The 26,137-nt window shown below is 52.3% G+C and overlaps 1 protein-coding gene across 2 annotated transcripts in view; it reads right to left on the bottom strand.

Annotated features, from left to right (window-relative positions):
- Window positions 1-10,563: 10,563 nt before the first annotated feature.
- The window catches only part of NRXN3 (neurexin 3), a 124,249-nt gene continuing 108,675 nt past the window's right edge, over window positions 10,564-26,137 (bottom strand). For both annotated transcript variants that reach the window (XM_073638145.1, XM_073638146.1), the window contains exon 8: window positions 10,564-14,096. In XM_073638145.1, the coding sequence (XP_073494246.1) occupies window positions 13,177-14,096 (920 nt within the window). In that variant the 3' untranslated portion in view covers window positions 10,564-13,176. The remainder of the gene's footprint in view (window positions 14,097-26,137) is intronic.

The raw sequence follows: 26,137 nt of genomic DNA, 5'->3' as shown, positions 1-26,137 counted from the left end.
GGGGTCATTATTTTATATGGAGGACTATGTGGGGCCATTATTTTATATGGAGGACTATGTGGGGCCATTATTTTATATGGAGGACGATGTGGGGCCCATTATCTGTATGGAAGAATATGTGGGGCCATTATCTGTATAGAGGACTATGTGGGGCCATTATACTGTATGGAGGACTATGTGGGGGCCATTATACTGTATGGAGGACTATGTGGGGCCATTATACTGTATGGAGGACTGTGTGGGGCCCATTATACCGTATGGAGGACTATGTGGGGCCATTATACCGTATGGAGGACGATGTGGGGCCATTATACCGTATGGAGGACTGTGTGGGGCCCATTATACTGTATGGAGGACTATGTGGGGCCATTATACTGTATGGAGGACTATGTGGGGCCATTATACTGTATGGAGGACTATGTGGGGCCATTATACTGTATGGAGGACGATGTGGGGCCATTATACTGTATGGAGGACTATGTGGGACCCATTATACTATATGGAGAACTATGTGGGGCCCATTATACTGTATGGAGAACTATGTGGGGCCCATTATACTGTTGGAGGACTATGTGGGGCCATTATACTGTATGGAGGACTATGTGGGGCCATTATACTGTATGGAGGACTGTGTGGGGCCATTATACTGTATGGAGGACTGTGTGGGGCCCATTATACTGTATGGAGGACTATGTGGGGCCCATTATACTGTATGGAGGACTATGTGGGGCCATTATACTGTATGGAGGACTATGTGGGGTCATTATACTGTATGGAAGACTATGTGGGGCCCATTATTCTGTATGGAGGACTATGTGTGGCTCATTATTCTGAACAGAGGACTATATGGTGCCCATTATTCTGTATGGAGGACTATGTGGGGCCATTATTCTGTATGGAGGACTATGTGGGGCCATTATTCTGTATGGAGGACTATGTGGGGCCATTATTCTGTATGGAGGACAATGTGGGGCCATTATACCATATGGAGGACTGTGTAGGGCCATTATTCTGTATGGAGGACTATGTGTGGCCCATTATACTGTATGGAGGACTATGTGGGGCCCATTATTGTTAGAACCCTCCTGTTTGTTTTTTATATCTTGTTTTGCGGTCACGTGACCATCTGCCTTTATATTCCAGCTCCGCCCTTCTGGCTGTGCTGTACTTCAGTGTTTGACTGTTTCTCTAGCCTGGTGCTTCTGTGCCTTTCTCTGTCAAGTTCGCTTGGTCCTCTGGGACCTTTAGTACATTTTTGTCAGTTTGTCTTTTCGTGTTCCGCAACAACTTCTGTTTAGGAGGTGTCCCATTTTTGTCCCAGTCCTTAGTTCTTTTAGGGACCCCTCAATTAATTCTATAGGTCTTCGTTCAGACTAGCCGAGGACTAAGGCGGGTCTGTTCACAAGGAACAGGCAGCCCGCTTCATCGTAGGGATTCAGCTTAGTCTTACTGTAGGGACAGCTTTCCCCTATCTTTCCTTAGTACTTGTTGCAGATCATAACAATTATACTGTATGGAGGAATATGAGGGGCCATTATTCTGTATGGAGGACTATGTTCGACCCATTATTCTGTATGGAGGACTATGTGGGCTCATTATACTGTGTGGAGGACTATGTGGGGCCCATTATTCTGTACGGATGACTATGTGGGGCCCATTATTCTGTATGGAGGACTATGTGGGGCCATTATTCTGTATGGAGGACTATGTGGGCTCATTATACTGTGTGGAGGACTATGTGGGGCCCATTATTCTGTATGGAGGACTATGCGGGGCCCATTATTCTGTATGGAGGACTATGTGGGGCCATTATTCTGTATGGAGGACTATGTGTGGCTCATTATTCTGAACAGAGGACTATGTGGTGCCCATTATTCTGTATGGAGGACTATGTGGGGCCATTGTTCTGTATGGAGGACTATGTGGGGCCATTATTCTGTATGGAGGACTATGCGGGGCCATTATTCTGTATGGAGGACTATGCGGGGCCATTATTCTGTATGGAGGACTATGTGGGGCCATTATTCTGTATGGAGGACTATGTGTGGCTCATTATTCTGAACAGAGGACTATGTGGTGCCCATTATTCTGTATGGAGGACTATGTGGTGCCCATTATTCTGTATGGAGGACTATGCGGGGCCATTATTCTGTATGGAGGACTATGTGGGGCCATTATTCTGTATGGAGGACTATGTGTGGCTCATTATTCTGAACAGAGGACTATGTGGTGCCCATTATTCTGTATGGAGGACTATGTGGGGCCATTATTCTGTATGGAGGACTATGCGGGGCCATTATTCTGTATGGAGGACTATGTGGGGCCATTATTCTGTATGGAGGACTATGTGTGGCTCATTATTCTGAACAGAGGACTATGTGGTGCCCATTATTCTGTATGGAGGACTATGTGGGGCCATTATACTGTATGGAGGACTATGTGGGGCCATTATTTTGTATGGAGGACAATGTGGGGCCATTATACTGTATGGAGAATTTCGTGGGGCCCATTATACTGTATGGAGGACTATGCGGGGCCCATTATACTGTATGGAGAATTTCGTGGGGCCCATTATACTGTATGGAGGACTATGCGGGGCCCATTATTGTTAGAACCCTCCTGTTTGTTTTTTATATCTTGTGTTTTGCGGTCACATGACAATCTGCCTTTATATTCCAGCTCCGCCCTTCTGGCTGTGCTGGACTTCAGTGTTTGACTGTTTCTCTAGCCTGGTGCTTCTGTGCCTTTCTCTGTCAAGTTCGCTTGGTCCTCTGGGACCTTTAGTACATTTTTGTCAGTTTGTCTTTTTGTGTTCCGCAACAACTTCTGTTTAGGAGGTGTCCCATTTTTGTCCCAGTCCTTAGTTCTTTTAGGGACCCCTCCCTTAATTCTATAGGTTTTCGTTCAGACTAGCAGAGGACTAAGGCGGGTCTGTTCACAAGGAACAGGCAGGCCGCTACATCTTGGGATTCAGCTTAGTCTTACTGTAGGGACAGCTTTCCCCTATCTTTCCTTAGTACTTGTTGCAGATCATAACAATTATACTGTATGGAGGAATATGAGGGGCCATTATTCTGTATGGAGGACTATGTGGACCCATTATTCTGTATGGAGGACTATGTGGGCTCATTATACTGTACGGAGGACTATGTGGGGCCCATTATTCTGTACGGATGACTATGTGGGGCCCATTATTCTGTACGGATGACTATGTGGGGCCCATTATTCTGTACGGAGCACTATGTGGGGCCATTATTCTGTACGGAGCACTATGTGGGGCCCATTATTCTGTACGGAGCGCTATGTGGGACCCATTATTCCGTACGGAGGACTATGTGGGGCCATTATACTGTATGGAGGACTATATGGGACCCATTATTCTGTATGGAGGACTATGTGGGACCCATTATTCTGTATGGAGGGCTATGTGTGGCTCATTATTCTTAATGGAGGACTATGTGGTGCCCATTATTCTGTATGGGGGACTATGTGGTGCCCATTATTCTGTATGGAGGACTATGTGGGACCCATTATATTGTATGGAGAACTATGTGGGACCTATTATACTGTATGGAGGAATATGAGGGGCCATTATTCTGTATGGAGGACTTTGTGGGGCTCATTATATTGTATGGAGAACTATGTGGGGCCCATTATATTGTATGGAAAACTATGTGGGACCCATTATACTGTATGGAGGAATATGAGGGGCCATTATTCTGTATGGAGGACTTTGTGGGGCCCATTATACTATTTACTGGTTGGCCCGTGACTTTGTCCAAGTTTTTCACTGCAGCATTGGAGGGGAGCAGTTGTTCTGCAGCTCAGGAACTAACAGAGCAACGCTTACAAACTCCATGTTCAGCCACCACTAGACTGCAGCAGTAGCCGGTAATGTAGAGTAAAAATCCCTCCATTCTTGAGAAAAGAGGATGCTTAATAATATAATAATAATATTATTATACGTAAATTCCAGACTTGCTTTGTTTTACAAGCAGTTTGCAATTTTAACAATTATAGAATGAGACTATCCCTTTAACAGGTTATTGTCATCTGTGAAGCTGGGGTACACCGCTCTCCAGTCTTCCGACTTCCTGGTGGCAGGTGCCAAGTCAGCAGCTCTGACGCACCGCTGGCCAGAAATGTGTTGCTCCTGTTGCCGCTAATGAGGGAGTATCAGAAGAGGAATGGGGCTAAAGCTGTCCAGGAGTAGGAACTAAGCATGTCTTATCCATACCAAGTCTCATCCGTACCCCGTCCCATCCGTACCCCGTCCCATCCGTACCCCGTCCCATCCGTACCCCTGTCCCATCCGTACCCCGTCTCATCCGTACCCCGTCTCATCCGTACCCCGTCTCATCCGTACCCCGTCTCATCCAGTCTCATCCGTACCCAGTCTCATCCGTACCCCGTCTCATCCGTACCCAGGCTCATCCGTACCCCTGTCCCATCCCTACGTCTCATCCGTACTCCGTCTCATCCGTACCACGTCTCATCCGTACCCCGTCTCATCCAGTCTCATCCGTACCCCTGTCCCATCCCTACGTCTCATCCGTACTCCGTCTCATCCGTACCCCTGTCCCATCCGTACCCCTGTCCCATCCGTACCCCTGTCCCATCCGTACCCCGTCTCATCCGTACCCCTGTCCCATCCGTACCCCTGTCCCATCCGTACCCCTGTCCCATCCGTACCCCTGTCCCATCCGTACCCGTCCCATCCGTATCCCGTCTTATCAATACCACGCTAGCCGAAGTGCAACGGTGACGAGAGTAGTCAGGAAGCACTGCCCTGTGCATGTTCGACCACCACTCCTGAATAGCAGCAGTGGCCGGTCCCCTTGACAACGAGCTGTAAACAAGAGGAATGTAAGAAACGTTGTATTTTACCTTATCAGGAGGCTGTGTTCCTCAGATTTAGAGATGGTGGTTGTAGGCTGCTGCGGTACCTGCTTCATCCTTGTACGGTGAAAGAACAGACAAGGAACCTTTCCTTTTATTTTACTCTTTTGTTTTATTTTTCAGATAAGATTAAAAAAAAAAGTAAAAGAAATTTGATAAAGAAATTCTTTACACGTACACAGCAATGACATTACGATCCATTGAAAAAAGTAAAAGCGCACGCACACAAGTCCCTTTAGTGGTCTCTTCATTCTCTTTGTTAGAAGTGACATTAAAAAATAAAACAGACTTTTCTCTGATTGGAGTTTGGCAAATAAGTTTCTGAAATGCCACATAAATGAGACGCTGCTGATTACTCGGTGTAGATCTTAACTGTGGCAGAAAAAGAAGAAAGAAAACATCCCAAGATGTGCAGCAGCAGCAGCGCCGGCCGCTGGGGCTGTACACTGACACCATACACGGTGCTGGACAACCGTCCTACTAACATGCTGGATGAACGGCACGGTGCGCACACACAGGCATATCCGGGGACTCGACCACAGCCGTTCATAAAGCATATCAGTCTACACAATATAGGATACCAGTACATAACCAGCAGGGAACGTCTGTGCATCATAAGGAAGGAGCGAATGAGCCGTTCTACATGTAGAGGATGAGCCAAGCGGAGGCATCGTCAAGGCTGGATGGATGGACAGAAATGGTTCTTCCGCTGTGTCATAGGACACCGAGATCCTTCTATAGATTTCCCATCTATGTGCATGTATTTTAGAATAAAAAATATACATTTTTGCAAGAAGGTTTAATTACTAATTTAGGACCGTTTTGCTTCTACAGCCTCATAAAGTCTCTGTGGGGTCTAGGGCGCATCCCCCCCACCCCTGTCACGCCATAAACTTCTAGATTATTTAGGAGAAGCGAGATGAGGGTTACACCCTGTGATCAGAGCGAGCTCACTGATGGATTCCCTGGTAACTCATTATGCAGGTGGTACTGCAGTACACAGAGACTGTAGAAACGAAATGATCCAACATTTTCTGAAAAACTCCATTCCAGAATCCGAGCCATGTTATAATTCTCTCCGATATCCCTCCGAGAAGTCATCAAGATTGAAAGAAGGGGAGATGCGACGGATCCGGGCTGCGAAAAACATTGTCGGGTTATGAAACCTGTGAAGTGTTTGGTCCCTGGCATCTTCTAGACGCCATTATCCAGTGCACATGAGACATCGGAGCTGATAAAAGCTGGGGTCACGTTCTCTTTGTGCCGTCACCGCTTAAAAATTATGAAAAAGTGCGACAGTCACAGAGATGGGAGATAAAAAAAGAGAGTTGGGATTGGGGCCGAGTGTAGAACAAGAACCCTCGTCCTGGTGTCTGGAGCCACGACTGCCAGCTGACCACCATCTCTCCTAGAAGGGGCAAAGGACTATTCCCAAGAAATCCAGTCATTCCTTATCCACGTGATAGGGGGCAATTAGCGGACTGCTGGGGGTCTGACCATTGGGACCTTCTGCAATCCCGAGACTTGTGCGGCCTCTGCTCCATTCATTGTCTATAGGACTGCCGAGCACAGCACAATGAATGGAGTGGGGATATTAAGATCACAGGGGGTCCCAGCACTCAGACCTCCACCTATCTGTCCTATGGATGGGAGATAACTTGATTTTTAAGTAGGTCATCTGGGATTTTTTTCCATCTCGGTAAGTCGTAGATAACTACCATGCCTTTTCTGTCGTGCGCCAATCTCTCCTGGCGGCAATTCTCCCACTTCCTGTGACGTCACATTGACGGAGCGGTTTCTTCTCTTCCGCTGTGCTGACGTCATGTTGATTGACAGCCAGATCCCTGTGCGGCGTTTGCCTGATTTACACGAGCTGTATAGTGAGATGAGGCTGCCAGTGACTGATGCCGGAGGCAGAGTCCCACGCGGAGGTCTCTGCGCTGCTCATGCTCCAGCTCATGTCAGCTGTCAATCAAAACGACCTCAAAAGATTTGAAGAGAAGGAACTCCTCTGTCCACAGGACGGAGCGTCGTCGCCAGCAGTGGTCACGACTGCGCTGAGCCGGGAGAGATCGGCACATGGCCGAACAAGCAGGCAGTTATCACCTACCTACCAATAAGAGATTAGCCCCATAAAAGAAAAAAAAGCCCCAACCAACCCCGTTAAGGCTACATGTTTATAATCAGGGAGACATTTGTGGCGCAGCTTATCTCTCGGGAGAACATGGTACAGTCCCTGCCATCATAGCAGGATAGGCCCCCATACACATTAGTTGTGAGCGTGGTGTGCGCACAAGGGCAATTTCACAGAGGGGACCAATTATGATGGCAAAAAATAAACTGCACGCACAAAAAATAGCCACTAATAAGAGGAAATGATGTGTCTCCATCAGTCTGCGCCGGTCATGTCCGGCCTCCTTCACTCTTAATGGACAGATTACTGTAGTTTGCAGAACTATGGCATACAGCAAAAAGAAAGAGACCCCAGAAATGTTGGTCGGATCCATATGGCTCCTAGTATGAGCAGAGACAAAACTTCACAGCTGGGAACTGGACACCAGAAGGACGTCCTCTGACAGCTGAGGATTGTACAAGGACCTGGCTATCCTGGACGGCAGAAGGACGCCCCCTGACCGCTGAGGATTGTACACAGATCTGGCTATCCTGGACGGCAGAAGGACGCCCCCTGACCGCTGAGGATTGTACACGGATCCGGCTATCCTGGACGGCAGCAGGACGTCCTCTGACAGCTGAGGATTGTACACGGATCTGGCTATCCTGGACGGCAGCAGGACGTCCCCTGACCGCTGAGGATTGTACACAGATCTGGCTATCCTGGACGGCAGCAGGACGTCCCCTGACCGCTGAGGATTGTACACGGATCTGGCTATCCTGGACGGCAGAAGGACGCCCCCTGACCGCTGAGGATTGTACACGGATCTGGCTATCCTGGCTGGCAGCAGGACGCCCCCTGACCGCTGAGGATTGTACACGGATCTGGCTATCCTGGCCGGCAGAAGGACGTCCCCTGACAGCTGAGGATTGTACACAGATCTGGTTATCCTGTAAGGCAGCAGGACGTCCCCTGACAGCTGAGGATTGTACACAGATCTGGCTATCCTGGACGGCAGAAGGACGTCCCCTGACAGCTGAGGATTGTACACAGATCTGGTTATCCTGGACGGCAGCAGGACGTCCCCTGACAGCTGAGGATTGTACACGGATCTGGTTATCCTGTAAGGCAGCAGGACGTCCCCTGAAAGCTGAGGATTGTACACGGATCTGGCTATCCTGGACGGCAGCAGGACGTCCCCTGACCGCTGAGGATTGTACACGGATCTGGCTATCCTGGACGGCAGCAGGACGCCCCCTGACCGCTGAGGATTGTACACGGATCTGGCTATCCTGGACGGCAGCAGGACGCCCCCTGACCGCTGAGGATTGTACACGGATCTGGCTATCCTGGATGGCAGCAGGACGTCCCCTGACAGCTGAGGATTGTACACGGATCTGGCTATCCTGGACGGCAGCAGGACGTCCCCTGACCGCTGAGGATTGTACACGGATCTGGCTATCCTGGACGGCAGCAGGACGTCCCCTGACAGCTGAGGATTGTACACGGATCTGGCTATCCTGGACGGCAGCAGGACGCCCCCTGACCGCTGAGGATTGTACACGGATCTGGCTATCCTGGCTGGCAGCAGGACGCCCCCTGACCGCTGAGGATTGTACACGGATCTGGCTATCCTGGACGGCAGAAGGACGCCCCCTGACCGCTGAGGATTGTACACGGATCTGGCTATCCTGGCTGGCAGCAGGACGCCCCCTGACCGCTGAGGATTGTACACAGATCTGGTTATCCTGGACTGCAGCAGGACGTCCCCTGACAGCTGAGGATTCTACACAGATCTGGTTATCCTGTAAGGCAGCAGGACGTCCCCTGACAGCTGAGGATTGTACACGGATCTGGCTATCCTGGAAGGCAGCAGGACGTCCCCTGACAGCTGAGGATTGTACACGGATCTGGCTATCCTGGCTGACAGCAGGACGCCCCCTGACCGCTGAGGATTGTACACAGATCTGGTTATCCTGGACGGCAGCAGGACGTCCCCTGACAGCTGAGGATTGTACACAGATCTGGTTATCCTGTAAGGCAGCAGGACGTCCCCTGACAGCTGAGGATTGTACACAGATCTGGCTATCCTGGCTGGCAGCAGGACGCCCCCTGACCGCTGAGGATTGTACACAGATCTGGTTATCCTGGACGGCAGCAGGACGTCCCCTGACAGCTGAGGATTGTACACAGATCTGGTTATCCTGTAAGGCAGCAGGACGTCCCCTGACAGCTGAGGATTGTACACAGATCTGGTTATCCTGTAAGGCAGCAGGACGTCCCCTGACCGCTGAGGATTGTACACGGATCTGGCTATCCTGGACGGCAGCAGGACGCCCCCTGACCGCTGAGGATTGTACACGGATCTGGCTATCCAGGACGGCAGCAGGACGTCCCCTGAAAGCTGAGGATTGTACACAGATCTGGCTATCCTGGACGGCAGCAGGACGTCCCCTGACCGCTGAGGATTGTACACGGATCTGGCTATCCTGGACGGCAGCAGGACGCCCCCTGACCGCTGAGGATTGTACACGGATCTGGCTATCCTGGATGGCAGCAGGACGTCCCCTGACAGCTGAGGATTGTACACGGATCTGGCTATCCTGGACGGCAGCAGGACGTCCCATGACAGCTGAGGATTGTACACGGATCTGGCTATCCTGGACGGCAGCAGGACGTCCCCTGACCGCTGAGGATTGTACACGGATCTGGCTATCCTGGACGGCAGCAGGACGTCCCCTGACAGCTGAGGATTGTACACGGATCTGGCTATCCTGGACGGCAGCAGGACGTCCCCTGACAGCTGAGGATTGTACACGGATCTGGCTATCCTGGACGGCAGCAGGATGTCCCCTGACCGCTGAGGATTGTACACGGATCTGGCTATCCTGGACGGCAGCAGGACGTCCCCTGACAGCTGAGGATTGTACACGGATCTGGCTATCCTGGATGGCAGCAGGACGCCCCCTGACCGCTGAGGATTGTACACGGATCTGGCTATCCTGGACGGCAGCAGGACGTCCCCTGACAGCTGAGGATTGTACACGGATCTGGTTATCCTGGCCGGCAGCAGGACGTCCCCTGACAGCTGAGGATTGTACACGGATCTGGCTATCCTGGACGGCAGCAGGACGTCCCCTGACCGCTGAGGATTGTACACGGATCTGGCTATCCTGGACGGCAGCAGGACGTCCCCTGACAGCTGAGGATTGTACACGGATCTGGCTATCCTGGACGGCAGCAGGACGTCCCCTGACAGCTGAGGATTGTACACGGATCTGGCTATCCTGGACGGCAGCAGGACGTCCCATGACAGCTGAGGATTGTACACGGATCTGGCTATCCTGGACGGCAGCAGGACGTCCCCTGACCGCTGAGGATTGTACACGGATCTGGCTATCCTGGACGGCAGCAGGACGCCCCCTGACAGCTGAGGATTGTACACGGATCTGGCTATCCTGGACGGCAGCAGGACGTCCCCTGACCGCTGAGGATTGTACACGGATCTGGCTATCCTGGACGGCAGCAGGACGTCCCCTGACAGCTGAGGATTGTACACGGATCTGGCTATCCTGGACGGCAGCAGGACGCCCCCTGACCGCTGAGGATTGTACACGGATCTGGCTATCCTTGGTGGCTCGGGTGATCATTATGACTGATTGGGATGCTCATCGGCCTTCATTACAGCAGCGGCTGCAGCTGCACCGATTTCTTCGGATGTTTTCGTGCAGCTGCATTGTTACCAGTGCTGAGCTGAAAGCTGCGGATTTTGGGGTGCCGTCAGCTCGCTCCGTGTTCGGTAAGACACGAGGCGCCCTCCATTACTCGTCTCATCGCTCAGTACACAGGCCCATCCACTCCTCCTTATACACGCACAGATTACAGGAATATCATCAAAGCAGAAAAGCAAAAATACACATTACAAAATAGAGATTATCTGAAGTGTTTTACACCATGTGCCATTAACCCCTTCACCTCCACTACAAGCTGTAGATACGAGTATGTGGCGAGCCATGACAAGGCCCAAAATAATGGTTTGTGCTTACAAAGAGGAGATCAGACACAATAACCAAATGCCCCATCAGGTGTCGGGGTCATTGTGGTTTCGGGGGTTGTACAGATACGACCAGTGTGAATTACAACATGGCTGGCTTGTAGGAACAGTCTGCTTAGGACACAGTCGTGGTCAAACTTCTGGAACTTTACGCTAACTTTTTTATTCACAGAGAATCCTTCCAGTGCTAAACCGTTCCCGGGGTGAAAGGGTTAATAGACCATTTTGTCATTAACCCCCCCGACAGAACGAGCCGGGTTATCATCATTGTGTGAGGGATTCAGGTTTTGTAACTCTTAATAGAAAAGGCACAAATTCTCCAGGGAAACATTTAGCAGCAGCAGCAGCAGCAGCGTCCGGGGTCTATGGCGACATCGAGGGACACAAACACGGGAGCCGCATGAAACGCGTCAGCAGCGGTGGGGTTAAATCTGCAGTTTTGTCTTAGTTACGCTAATTGCTCCTGCTGTGGATAAAGTGCATTCGGGGTAAAGATGAAGCGTTTCTTCCGCTGGGCGTCATTTATGGGGCGAGTGCCGGACGCCTGCCCCGACCTGGACCCCCGGGTCAGTAACTCAGAGGACGACTATGGCGCCCGGCCAGCAATCACACGGCTCCTTCACTGTCAGTCTAGCTGTTTGGAAAATATATCTCATTATTTGGGGGTCATTATTATTATTTTAACACACCTTCACCTTCACAGCCGCCGGCACTGAGGGGGTTAATGACAAAATACTCCCATTAAAACACAATAAACAAATGTCAGTCATCTCAATAAATATCTCTGCATATTTATATATGTATATATAGATTCTACTCGTAATAAAGCATTTTATTCTCCATTAGATTCGCTGACGCTTTTTTTGAAGTGTTGTCGGTTGTCAGGTCCTTGAGTGAAGGCGGACTGGGCCGCTGCCGACCCCTCCACACCCCTCCACACTCGGCCTCTCATCGGGCCACACAGTGTGGCTGACAACCTCTCGCTTTCTCACATCTACAATCTGACAAATTCTCTTCAGCTCGGGGAACCAGTTCCGTTTTTTATGTTTTTTCTTTTTACTTTTTTTTTTACAATTTCATTTTTTTTTGCATGCATCTCAGGAAGTCACAAAACCAGAACTCAAAAGAAAAAGTCTTTGTTGCTTCCTTGGTGGAAGTGTTTTGTTTCTCGTCTTATAAAGAATTTTCTCCGGTTTCCGGCTGACGTTTTAATTGATGTTTGGCTGCGAGGACAGAAGGACAAGAGGCTTCCTCAGCCTCCTCTCACAGGCAGGTTTGGCCTGGTGACGACGGTACTCTGCACGTCTACCAGTGCTGGGCCGATCTCACAACAGACCCGAGCACAGACGGCAAACATGTTCTATGGACACCACAACCGGACATGAAGAGAGAACACACCGTGACTGGTGATATGGCGGCAGTCTTCAGCCAGACACTCGGCACAGGCACTCGGCGCACACATCACCTACACATGAAGTCTACAGTTCCTTGGCTGAACATGGCCACATTGGCCATGTGTTGTGTATCATTAAGATGGGAGAGCACTGAGCAAAAAAAAAAAAAAAGGAATCAAGGAAAAGAAAGAAACCTCCCATATTACAAAACGAACAAAGAAATGAAAGATTCGCTTCAGAGTCTTTGACTTTTTTTTTAATCTTTCTTGAGTATTTTAAGGCTCTCTCAGAGGAGACGTGATGGATCCCAGGGGGCTCCTCTGACCTGGATCCACACGAAAGGAGAAGAGAGCCCTAGAACTGGTCAGCTGGAGTTCACATAGCTTTCATGTTAGTGTGTATATATATATATATATATTTAGATATTTCTGTCGGATTTGCCGCTCTTGGCAGACAGAATAGTAAGTGTGCTTTATACAGTTGAGCAGACAGTCAGCTGTGTCCATCATGGAGGAACAGTAACAGCTCCGCAGTCTCGGGCCTCAGGCAGCCGACCGGCCAGGACGCACGGTCAGGACTTTGCTGCTACTGTCCTTGGTGTTAATGCTACTACACATCAATAGCAATGTATGTTTTGCCTTTGCTGATTTAGTTTTTTTTGGATAGTTCACATCTGTATTTGCTTTGATTACATATATGAATATTGACTCTTTATTTTACACATAATACTCCTTGTCCTTATTTTTCTGCTTCTTGTGGCCTCCCTTAGAGCTGTGCTGCTTCTCCTTCACCAGGGCCCCATTGCTCTGAGCAGAGTTGCTGATGTAATTCCTTGTCTCATCCACCTGGTAGGACCCCTCGTCCCTGTTTCTGTACTTGTACATGGCATACAGGAGGATCAGGATGCAGAGAGCAGCGGCTGCCACAATACCGACGACCATCCCCGTGGTGCTGCTGGACTCCCGGACCACCTCGGAAGGTCCCGGGACCCGTCTGCTTCCCGGCATCGTGGGGTTTGCTGTGGGCACATTACGGAACATGGGGGATGTTATTAGTGGACTCCTGAGCTTTGTGCTGTCTAGCTCGTAGGCAGTGGGAAACGGTAGCAACACTATATCGGGCTGGGGTTTGAGCTCATGGTGATTCATTTTGCCAGCTAGAACCATGGGCACCATCCCAGATGCAGACGTGGAAAGTATCAGCTCAGGGGGCAAACTTGTGGTAGAAGTCCTACTAGGTTCGAAGGCTTTGTTAGGTTTAAAGTCCTTTGATCCCCATTTGGGCGCCTGTGATTTGAAGCCACCATCGAAGAATGATGTGGAAAAGCTCTTATCTGTTACCAAGGAGAGGGTGGTGTAAAAATCTTCATCATCGGTAGGGGGCAGGTTAGAGTCAAAGGTTTCCCCTGAGCCATACCCCGATATCACCAAGCCATCATCATCACAACCATCGCTGCCTTGGTCCGACAAGCAAGGTAACCCCGCCTCAGGGGTCACAGACAGGGAATCTTTGGTGGTCTCAATTATGGTGAGAAGTGGTCGGAAGGTAGGGGAGAGAGTGATGGAGGGTGTAAGTGTAGCTATTGATGGGGTATCTAAGGGATCCTCTACTAGGACGGGTATAACTAATTCACCTCCTGTAGAGAGAAAATAGAGAAGAAAAGAGAGGAACAGAATTAATAACTGATCGTACATACAAGCACATGTAGGAGGACTGGGCAGAACTTATCCTCCCTCGCCTACCTCGCTGGGTGATGGTACATGTGGTAACATGTTATGTGGTGACACCGCGAAGGCCTAAGAGAGGAGCGAATCATTCTAAGAAAGGGAAGGGTTTCCTGTCTCCTGACCTCATAACACTGCATGGTCAATCCATGAACACAGGTTATTGCATGTAGATAGATATATATGTAAAGGGCCAACATCAGGGCCGTGGTTTCTGGCACTAAAAGACAACATCAGTGCGGTGGCACTGACACTAAAGGCTGAGATCAGGGTCGTGGTACTGACACTAAAGGCCGACATCAGGGCCGGAGTACTGGCACTAAAGGCTGAGATCAGGGCCGTGGTACTGGCACTAAAAGACAACATCAGTGCGGTGGCACTGACACTAAAGGCCGAGATCAGGGCCGTGGTACTGACACTAAAAGACAACATCAGTGCGGTGGCACTGACACTGAAGGCCGAGATCAGGGCCGTGGTACTGACACTAAAAGACAACATCAGTGCGGTGGCACTGACACTAAAGGCCGAGATCAGGGCCGTAGTACTGATACTAAAGGCCGAGATCAGGGCCGTGGTACTGACACTAAAGGCCGAGATCAGGGCCGGGGTACTGGCACTAAAGGCTGAGATCAGGGCCGGGGTACTGACACTAAAGGCCGAGATCAGGGCCGTGGTACTGGCACTAAAGGCCAAGATCAGGGCAGTGTTACTGGCACTAAAGGCCGACATCCGGGCCGTGGCACTGACACTAAAGGCCGAGATCAGGGCCGTGGTACTGGCTTTAAAGGCCAAGATCAGGGCCGTGTTACTGGCACTAAAGGCCGACATCCGAGCTGTGGCACTGACACTAAAGGCCGAGATCAGGGCCGTGGCACTGACACTAAAGTCCGACATCAGGGCCATGGTACTGACACTAAAGGCCGAGATCAGGGCCATGGTACTGACACTAAAGGCCAACATCAGGGTCGTGGCACTGACACTAAAGGCCGACATCAGGGCCGTGGGTACTGACACTAAAGGCCGACATCAGGGCCATGGTACTGATACTAAAGGCCGATATCAGGGCCATGGTATGGACACTAAAGGCCAATATCAGGGCCGTTGTACCGACACTAAAGGCCGACATCAGGGCCGTGGTACCGACACTAAAGGCCGACATCAGGGCCGTGGTACCGACACTAAAGGCCGACATCAGGGCCGTGGTACCGACACTAAAGGCCGACATCAGGGCCGTGGTACCGACACTAAAGGCCGACATCAGGGCCGTGGTACCGACACTAAAGGCCGACATCAGGGCCGTGGTACCGACACTAAAGGCCGACATCAGGGCCGTGGTACCGACACTAAAGGCCGACATCAGGGCCGTGGTACCGACACTAAAGGCCGACATCAGGGCCGTGGTACTGACACTAAAGGCCGACATCAGGGCTGTGGTACGGACACTAAAGGCTGACATCAGGGTTGTGGTACGGACACTAAAGGCTGACATCAGGGTTGTGGTACGGACACTAAGGGCCGACATCAGGGCTGGGGTACTGACACTAAGGGTTTGCTGGGGGTGAGGGAGTCCTTGACTATTGCTATATTATGTTTACTGTGCGTTTCTTCCACGTTGTGGTTAATGTCGACATCTCCTTCACAACATAAAGCAATAATCACTTTGTGTAGCGTTCCAATGGGTTATGGGAAATGGAAACAGAATCCTTTAAATTTATACCATGTAATAAAAATTAAATTGTGAAACACTCCCACCCCCCCGGGCAAAACCCCCAAAATAATAATTCAAACAAAGAAATAAATCACTGCAAATGCAAATAAATAAAATGTCTGAACCACAGAAAGCAGAAAAGGAAACAAAAAGGTTGGAGAAACAGATGTAACGTAAGAAACTGAAAAAAAAGGCAAAATAAAGAGCCCCAACCAAAGAATAAAAATGAGAACCAAAAATACCACGGACAAAAAAAATGGAAGAATTAGAAGTTAAAAAATACTTTACTGTGCAGTCGACTTACATCCACAAATTGCCCGCGTGTTTTTTGGCATGTAAAAAAAATTTACAGAACAGAGTTGTATAAGAAAGTCAGAGAGATTCATTCTCGGCACTAGGTTTGTTTTCTTTCCATTTAAACCAAAAAATCAATGCAGTTTTAGCAGACGATTGATAATCTGAGCTGTCACTTTAGTTCTAATCAATGACACAGGTAAAAGGTGACGAACACAGGTAGCACAGCACAAAACACGGGAAAGGGTCACACACCACTCCGGGCGTCTGTGGCTGGTCTCAGCGCCACTCGCATTACACAGAAAGAAATGGAGAGGAAATCAAACCGGCTCAAGTTTTTAGAATTTTGCTTTTTTTTTAAGTCATAAATTAAATAGTGGGGAACGGCCGCTGACGTGGATCTGGCTGATGCTATTCAATTCATAGCTGGTCTAAAGCTTGGAGGAAAATCGGATTCTCTGATTAGTCACTTATTTATTTTGGAAAAAAAAAATAAAACACCTAAAGAATGGGGCAAAGAGGGGTTAGGGGGGACGGGGCGTCTGTAAAGAAGGGAGGTCAGATCTATGAGGAGACTAGACATTTGATGAAAATGAGGAGGCCGAAGGTGTGAGTCAGTTGCCATGTCCATGATAAGGCGTTACGTAGTGATCTAGCAGCTTTTGAACTTCTGGCTGTAAGGAAGGGACAGGCAATATACAGAACAAAAAAAAAAAAACAAAATGAACATTGGCATGCCCATCTAGGAAAAGAAAAAGCAAAACTCTAAACACTGACAGATATTACAAACCCTAAACTGCAACTTGTCCGACATGCAAAATCTCCTTCACCTCCATCACCCACCCAGAACGAATCAAATCCACATCAAACAGTAGCAAGAAAAAGATTAAGACAGCATTATCCTAATAAAAAAAAAACACAAAAAAACAACCCTCAAAAAGATTTTTTTTTTCTTCTACTAAAAAAAAAAAAATAATAAAAATTTAGAAGTGGAAAAAAAAAAAAAAATATGATAGTGAGATTACAACATAAATAGCAGAGCAAAATTAAGTCACAACAGACGGGGCCGAGTCCGAGATGTCTGTCTGCACGGAACAATTTTAGCTGCAGGCAGGGGGGGATCTCCGGGTCTGAGGGGGTCAGCAATTGGCAGGGAGCTATGTTCACACAGCGACATGTTCATCACAGTCGCTGTTATCGTCCAAAGCCGGACACGGGTCTCAATGTAGCAGAGGAAGCAGCTAAAGTTGTTCCTTTGGTAGAAAAAAATGGCAGCGTGGTTGGCGGCTCGTTGTAATGCAGGGAAGGGAGAATTTTGGAAACAAACCAAGCATCAAATATAGGACAGAATATTGGAAAATTACACTGACAAAACCACACAAAAGGGCCAAAAACATTCTTATCCCACAGGGAGAGGAGGCGCCGGCCCCGATGTCAGAACATGAGGAATGTTTGACACCATTTTCCAGTTGATGCACACACAGACGGCACGGGTGCGCGGCCGCCGCTCTCAGATCACCAGTGGGCAGCAGACGGCCTCCGTACTCAGGACACTGGCACAATGTAGCACCGCGGACACATCTTGCACTTTGGACAGGCAGGTCCACATGTCGGGGAATGTGTTTTTTGGTTGCACCTGACACAGCCGTCTATTTGTGCATGGTAAATAAACAGGAAAAAATAAAGAAAGTTGCTATCAATTGACAGTGGGTCAGTTCTTGGCTGCAGGATGTCGATGCATGCTTAAAGTTGCATTTAGGGAAAGTATACAAGAAAGAACAACTAAAAATCCCAGCAAGCTTTAGGGAGGGTTGGGGTAAAGGGAGCATCAGAGTACGACAAGGTAAGGATGAGTGAAGGCAGCACTGAGCAGACGATTGCTAGATGTTTCCATGTAACACTTGTTATCAGAATCGCCCTGGAGCTTGGATGTGACTGGCACGTCGACCGTCCGTACAATGCCTGCCTCCAGGTGGGCCGCACGTCATAGCGGCCATGAAGGAGCATGCATCTGCCGGCTCAACTAATGCGGTGATGGCCTGGAACAGGCGGGACTGGTGGTCTCCAACTCATTCCACTGCCTGATCTATATCAGCGGCCCTGACCCGGACCCTCACCTGACAGACTCGAGTGTTCTACAAGTGAGACGATGACAACTATAGAGTTTACAGCCCACAGGCAGCTCACCCCCAACATCCTGTCTACAACCCCATCGGATCCATCCTCCTTCCATCTGCTATTCAGAGACTGCCACCTAAAAAGGCTCCTGCAACACGTAATCATCATGTATCACGGCACAGTCGGGGTGAAGGCTGTGCGAACACTGGCCAAGTTACATCACAAGAAGTCTCCGCAGTCAATTCTACCTGAACTGCGTAAGAGCAAAACTCCCAGATCACCTGAACTACGGCCCCTGTGGTGACCGCGCGTGTGGCCCCGTATCAACCGCTCGTTAGGCCCCTGTGGTGACCGCGCGTGTGGCCCCGTATCAACCGCTCGTTAGGCCCCTGTGGTGACCGCGCGTGTGGCCCCGTATCAACCGCTCGTTAGGCCCCTGTGGTGACCGCGCGTGTGGCCCCGTATCAACCGCTCGTTAGGCCCCTGTGGTGACCGCGCGTGTGGCCCCGTATCAACCGCTCGTGTGGCCCCTGTGGAGACCGTGCGTGTGGCCCCCGTATCGACCGCGTGCGTGGCCCCCGTAGTGATCGCACTTAATCTGGGCTCTTTCCTGTCCCGATCACAACACAAAACTGTCTGAGATTCACCGTCTATAAACACAGAGGCAAGAAGTCTCGTCAGCAGGACACGGGCCGCACCGACATTGGCCACCGCAGCAGAATAAATGGCAGCTCTTACCACAACCAGAACGATGGAAGCATCATTGTTCTCAGCAGGACCCTGTATAGTAGACCTGTGCCATACTGCCTGCACCTCATACACAGGGCGCAGACCTCTCCTCACACCTCATACACAGGGCGCAGACCTCTCCTCACACCTCATACACAGGGCGCAGACCTCTCCTCACACCTCATACACCGCGAGCAGACCTCTCCTCACACCTCATACACAGGGCGCAGACCTCTCCTCACACCTCATACACAGGGCGCAGACCTCTCCTCACACCTCATACACCGCGAGCAGACCTCTCCTCACACCTCATACACCGCGAGCAGACCTCTCCTCACACCTCATACACCGCGAGCAGACCTCTCCTCACACCTCATACACAGGGCGCAGACCTCTCCTCACACCTCATACACAGGGCGCAGACCTCTCCTCACACCTCATACACAGGGCGTAGACCTCTCCTCACACCTCATACACCGCGAGCAGACCTCTCCTCACACCTCATACACAGGGCGCAGACCTCTCCTCACACCTCATACACAGGGCGCAGACCTCTCCTCACACCTCATACACAGGGCGCAGACCTCTCCTCACACCTCATACACCGCGAGCAGACCTCTCCTCACACCTCATACACAGGGCGCAGACCTCTCCTCACACCTCATACACAGGGCGCAGACCTCTCCTCACACCTCATACACCGCGAGCAGACCTCTCCTCACACCTCATACACAGGGCGCAGACCTCTCCTCACACCTCATACACCGCGAGCAGACCTCTCCTCACACCTCATACACAGGGCGCAGACCTCTCCTCACACCTCATACACAGGGCGCAGACCTCTCCTCACACCTCATACACCGCGAGCAGACCTCTCCTCACACCTCATACACAGGGCGCAGACCTCTCCTCACACCTCATACACAGGGCGCAGACCTCTCCTCACACCTCATACACCGCGAGCAGACCTCTCCTCACACCTCATACACCGCGAGCAGACCTCTCCTCACACCTCATACACCGCGAGCAGACCTCTCCTCACACCTCATACACAGGGCGCAGACCTCTCCTCACACCTCATACACAGGGCGCAGACCTCTCCTCACACCTCATACACAGGGCGTAGACCTCTCCTCACACCTCATACACCGCGAGCAGACCTCTCCTCACACCTCATACACAGGGCGCAGACCTCTCCTCACACCTCATACACAGGGCGCAGACCTCTCCTCACACCTCATACACAGGGCGCAGACCTCTCCTCACACCTCATACACCGCGAGCAGACCTCTCCTCACACCTCATACACAGGGCGCAGACCTCTCCTCACACCTCATACACAGGGCGCAGACCTCTCCTCACACCTCATACACCGCGAGCAGACCTCTCCTCACACCTCATACACCGCGAGCAGACCTCTCCTCACACCTCATACACCGCGAGCAGACCTCTCCTCACACCTCATACACAGGGCGCAGACCTCTCCTCACACCTCATACACAGGGCGCAGACCTCTCCTCACACCTCATACACAGGGCGTAGACCTCTCCTCACACCTCATACACCGCGAGCAGACCTCTCCTCACACCTCATACACAGGGCGCAGACCTCTCCTCACACCTCATACACAGGGCGCAGACCTCTCCTCACACCTCATACACCGCGAGCAGACCTCTCCTCACACCTCATACACAGGGCGCAGACCTCTCCTCACACCTCATACACCGCGAGCAGACCTCTCCTCACACCTCATACACAGGGCGCAGACCTCTCCTCACACCTCATACACAGGGCGCAGACCTCTCCTCACACCTCATACACCGCGAGCAGACCTCTCCTCACACCTCAGGCGCAGACCTCTCCTCACACCTCATACACAGGGCGCAGACCTCTCCTCACACCTCATACACCGCGAGCAGACCTCTCCTCACACCTCATACACCGCGAGCAGACCTCTCCTCACACCTCATACACAGGGCGCAGACCTCTCCTCACACCTCATACACAGGGCGCAGACCTCTCCTCACACCTCATACACAGGGCGCAGACCTCTCCTCACACCTCATACACAGGGCGCAGACCTCTCCTCACACCTCATACACCGCGAGCAGACCTCTCCTCACACCTCATACACCGGGCGCAGACCTATTCTCACACCTCATACACAGGGCGCAGACCTCTCCTCACACCTCATACACCGCGAGCAGACCTCTCCTCACACCTCATACACCGCGAGCAGACCTCTCCTCACACCTCATACACAGGGCGCAGACCTCTCCTCACACCTCATACACAGGGCGCAGACCTCTCCTCACACCTCATACACAGGGCGCAGACCTCTCCTCACACCTCATACACCGCGAGCAGACCTCTCCTCACACCTCAGGCGCAGACCTCTGCTCACACCTCATACACAGGGTGCAGACCTCTCCTCACACCTCATACACAGGGCGCAGACCTCTCCTCACACCTCATACACAGGGCGCAGACCTCTCCTCACACCTCATACACCATGAGCAGACCTCTCCTCACACCTCATACACCGGGCGCAGACCTCTCCTCACACCTCATACACAGGGCGCAGACCTCTCCTCACACCTCATACACCGCGAGCAGACCTCTCCTCACACCTCATACACAGGGCGCAAACCTCTCCTCACACCTCATACACAGGGCGCAGACCTCTCCTCACACCTCATACACAGGGCGCAGACCTCTCCTCACACCTCATACACAGGGCGCAGACCTCTCCTCACACCTCATACACAGGGCGCAGACCTCTCCTCACACCTCATACACAGGGCGCAGACCTCTCCTCACACCTCATACACAGGGCGCAGACCTCTCCTCACACCTCATACACAGGGCGCAGACCTCTCCTCACACCTCATACACAGGGCGCAGACCTCTCCTCACACCTCATACACAGGGAGCAGACCTCTCCTCACACCTCATACACAGGGCGCAGACCTCTCCTCACACCTCATACACCGCGAGCAGACCTCTCCTCACACCTCATACACAGGGCGCAGACCTCTCCTCACACCTCATACACAGGGCGCAGACCTCTCCTCACACCTCATACACAGGGCGCAGACCTCTCCTCACACCTCATACACAGGGCGCAGACCTCTCCTCACACCTCATACACAGGGCGCAGACCTCTCCTCACACCTCATACACAGGGCGCAGACCTCTCCTCACACCTCATACACAGGGCGCAGACCTCTCCTCACACCTCATACACAGGGCGCAGACCTCTCCTCACACCTCATACACAGGGCGCAGACCTCTCCTCACACCTCATACACAGGGCGCAGACCTCTCCTCACACCTCATACACAGGGCGCAGACCTCTCCTCACACCTCATACACCACGAGCAGACCTCTCCTCACACCTCATACACAGGGCGCAGACCTCTCCTCACACCTCATACACCGCGAGCAGACCTCTCCTCACACCTCATACACAGGGCGCAGACCTCTCCTCACACCTCATACACAGGGCGCAGACCTCTCCTCACACCTCATACACAGGGCGCAGACCTCTCCTCACACCTCATACACAGGGCGCAGACCTCTCCTCACACCTCATACACAGGGCGCAGATCTCTCCTCACACCTCATACACAGGGCGCAGACCTCTCCTCACACCTCATACACAGGGCGTAGACCTCTCCTCACACCTCATACACCGCGAGCAGACCTCTCCTCACACCTCATACACAGGGCGCAGACCTCTCCTCACACCTCATACACAGGGCGCAGACCTCTCCTCACACCTCATACACCGCGAGCAGACCTCTCCTCACACCTCATACACAGGGCGCAGACCTCTCCTCACACCTCATACACCGCGAGCAGACCTCTCCTCACACCTCATACACAGGGCGCAGACCTCTCCTCACACCTCATACACAGGGCGCAGACCTCTCCTCACACCTCATACACAGGGTGCAGACCTCTCCTCACACCTCAGGCGCAGACCTCTCCTCACACCTCATACACAGGGCGCAGACCTCTCCTCACACCTCATACACCGCGAGCAGACCTCTCCTCAAACCTCAGGCGCAGACCTCTCCTCACACCTCATACACAGGGCGCAGACCTCTCCTCACACCTCATACACCGCGAGCAGACCTCTCCTCACACCTCATACACCGCGAGCAGACCTCTCCTCACACCTCATACACAGGGCGCAGACCTCTCCTCACACCTCATACACCGCGAGCAGACCTCTCCTCACACCTCAGGCGCAGACCTCTGCTCACACCTCATACACAGGGTGCAGACCTCTGCTCACACCTCATACACAGGGCGCAGACCTCTCCTCACACCTCATACACAGGGTGCAGACCTCTCCTCACACCTCATACACAGGGCGCAGACCTCTCCTCACACCTCATACACCGCGAGCAGACCTCTCCTCACACCTCATACACAGGGCGCAGACCTCTCCTCACACCTCATACACCGCGAGCAGACCTCTCCTCACACCTCATACACAGGGCGCAGACCTCTCCTCACACCTCATACACAGGGCACAGACCTCTCCTCACACCTCATACACCGGGCGCAGACCTCTCCTCACACCTCATACACAGGGCGCAGACCTCTCCTCACACCTCATACACAGGGCGCAGACCTCTCCTCACACCTCATACACCGGGCGCAGACCTCTCCTCACACCTCATACACAGGGCGCAGACCTCTCCTCACACCTCATACACAGGGCGCAGACCTCTCCTCACACCTCATACACAGGGCGCAGACCTCTCCTCACACCTCATACACCGTGAGCAGACCTCTCCTCACACCTCATACACAGGACGCAGACCTCTCCTCACACCTCAGGAGCAGACCTCTGCTCACACCTCATACACAGGGTGCAGACCTCTCCTCACACCTCATACACCGTGAGCAGACCTCTCCTCACACCTCATACACAGGACACAGACCTCTCCTCACACCTCAGGAGCAGACCTCTGCTCACACCTCATACACAGGGCGCAGACCTCTCCTCACACCTCATACACAGGGTGCAGACCTCTCCTCACACCTCATACACAGAACGCAGACCTCTCCTCACACCTCATACACAGGGCGCAGACCTCTCCTCATAGACAGGGCGCAGACCTCTCCTCACACCTCATAGACAGGGCGCAGACCTCTCCTCACACCTCATAGACAGGGCGCAGACCTCTCCTCACACCTCATAGACAGGGCGCAGACCTCTCCTCACACCTCATACACAGGGCGCAGACCTCTCCTCACACCTCATACACCGGGCGCAGACCTCTGCTCACACCTCATACACAGGGTGCAGACCTCTCCTCACACCTCATACACAGGGCGCAGACCTCTCCTCACACCTCATACACAGGGTGCAGACCTCTCCTCACACCTCATACACAGGGTGCAGACCTCTCCTCACACCTCATACACAGGGTGCAGACCTCTCCTCACACCTCATACACAGGGCGCAGACCTCTCCTCACACCTCATACACAGGGCGCAGACCTCTCCTCACACCTCATACACCGGGCGCAGACCTCTGCTCACACCTCATACACAGGGTGCAGACCTCTCCTCACACCTCATACACAGGGCGCAGACCTCTGCTCACACCTCATACACAGGGTGCAGACCTCTCCTCACACCTCATACACAGGGCGCAGACCTCTCCTCACACCTCATACACCGCGAGCAGACCTCTCCTCACACCTCATACACAGGGCGCACACCTCTCCTCACACCTCATACACAGGGTGCAGACCTCTCCTCACACCTCATACACAGGGTGCAGACCTCTCCTCACACCTCATACACAGGGCGCAGACCTCTCCTCACACCTCAGGTGCAGACCTCTGCTCACACCTCATACACAGGGCGCAGACCTCTCCTCACACCTCATACACAGGGCGCAGACCTCTCCTCACACCTCATACACAGGGCGCAGACCTCTCCTCACACCTCATACACAGGGCGCAGACCTCTCCTCACACCTCATACACAGGGTGCAGACCTCTCCTCACACCTCATACACAGGGCGCAGACCTCTCCTCACACCTCATACACAGGGCGCAGACCTCTCCTCACACCTCAGGTGCAGACCTCTGCTCACACCTCATACACAGGGCGCAGACCTCTCCTCACACCTCATACACAGGGCGCAGACCTCTCCTCACACCTCATAGACAGGGCGCAGACCTCTCCTCACACCTCATACACAGGGTGCAGACCTCTCCTCACACCTCATACACCGCGAGCAGACCTCTCCTCACACCTCATACACAGGGCGCAGACCTCTCCTCACACCTCATACACAGGGTGCAGACCTCTCCTCACACCTCATAGACAGGGTGCAGACCTCTCCTCACACCTCATAGACAGGGCGCAGACCTCTCCTCACACCTCATACACAGGGCGCAGACCTCTCCTCACACCTCATAGACAGGGCGCAGACCTCTCCTCACACCTCATACACAGGGCGCAGACCTCTCCTCACACCTCATACACAGGGTGCAGACCTCTCCTCACACCTCATACACCGCGAGCAGACCTCTCCTCACACCTCATACACAGGGTGCAGACCTCTCCTCACACCTCATACACCGGGCGCAGACCTCTCCTCACACCTCATACACAGGGTGCAGACCTCTCCTCACACCTCATAGACAGGGTGCAGACCTCTCCTCACACCTCATACACCGCGAGCAGACCTCTCCTCACACCTCATACACAGGGCGCAGACCTCTCCTCACACCTCATACACAGGGCGCAGACCTCTCATCACACCTCATACACAGGGCGCAGACCTCTCCTCACACCTCATACACCGCGAGCAGACCTCTCCTCACACCTCATACACAGGGCGCAGACCTCTCCTCACACCTCATACACCGGGCGCAGACCTCTCCTCACACCTCATACACAGGGCGCAGACCTCTCCTCACACCTCATACACAGGGTGCAGACCTCTCCTCACACCTCATACACCGCGAGCAGACCTCTCCTCACACCTCATACACAGGGCGCAGACCTCTCCTCACACCTCATACACAGGGCGCAGACCTCTCCTCACACCTCATAGACAGGGCGCAG

This window comes from Phyllobates terribilis, unplaced genomic scaffold, assembly GCF_046119375.1.
Source record: "Phyllobates terribilis strain yellow unplaced genomic scaffold, ASM4611937v1 Scaffold_7__3_contigs__length_470593459, whole genome shotgun sequence".
Classification (NCBI taxonomy): Eukaryota; Metazoa; Chordata; class Amphibia; order Anura; family Dendrobatidae; genus Phyllobates; species Phyllobates terribilis.
This window is presented reverse-complemented; position numbering and strand designations above follow the sequence as displayed.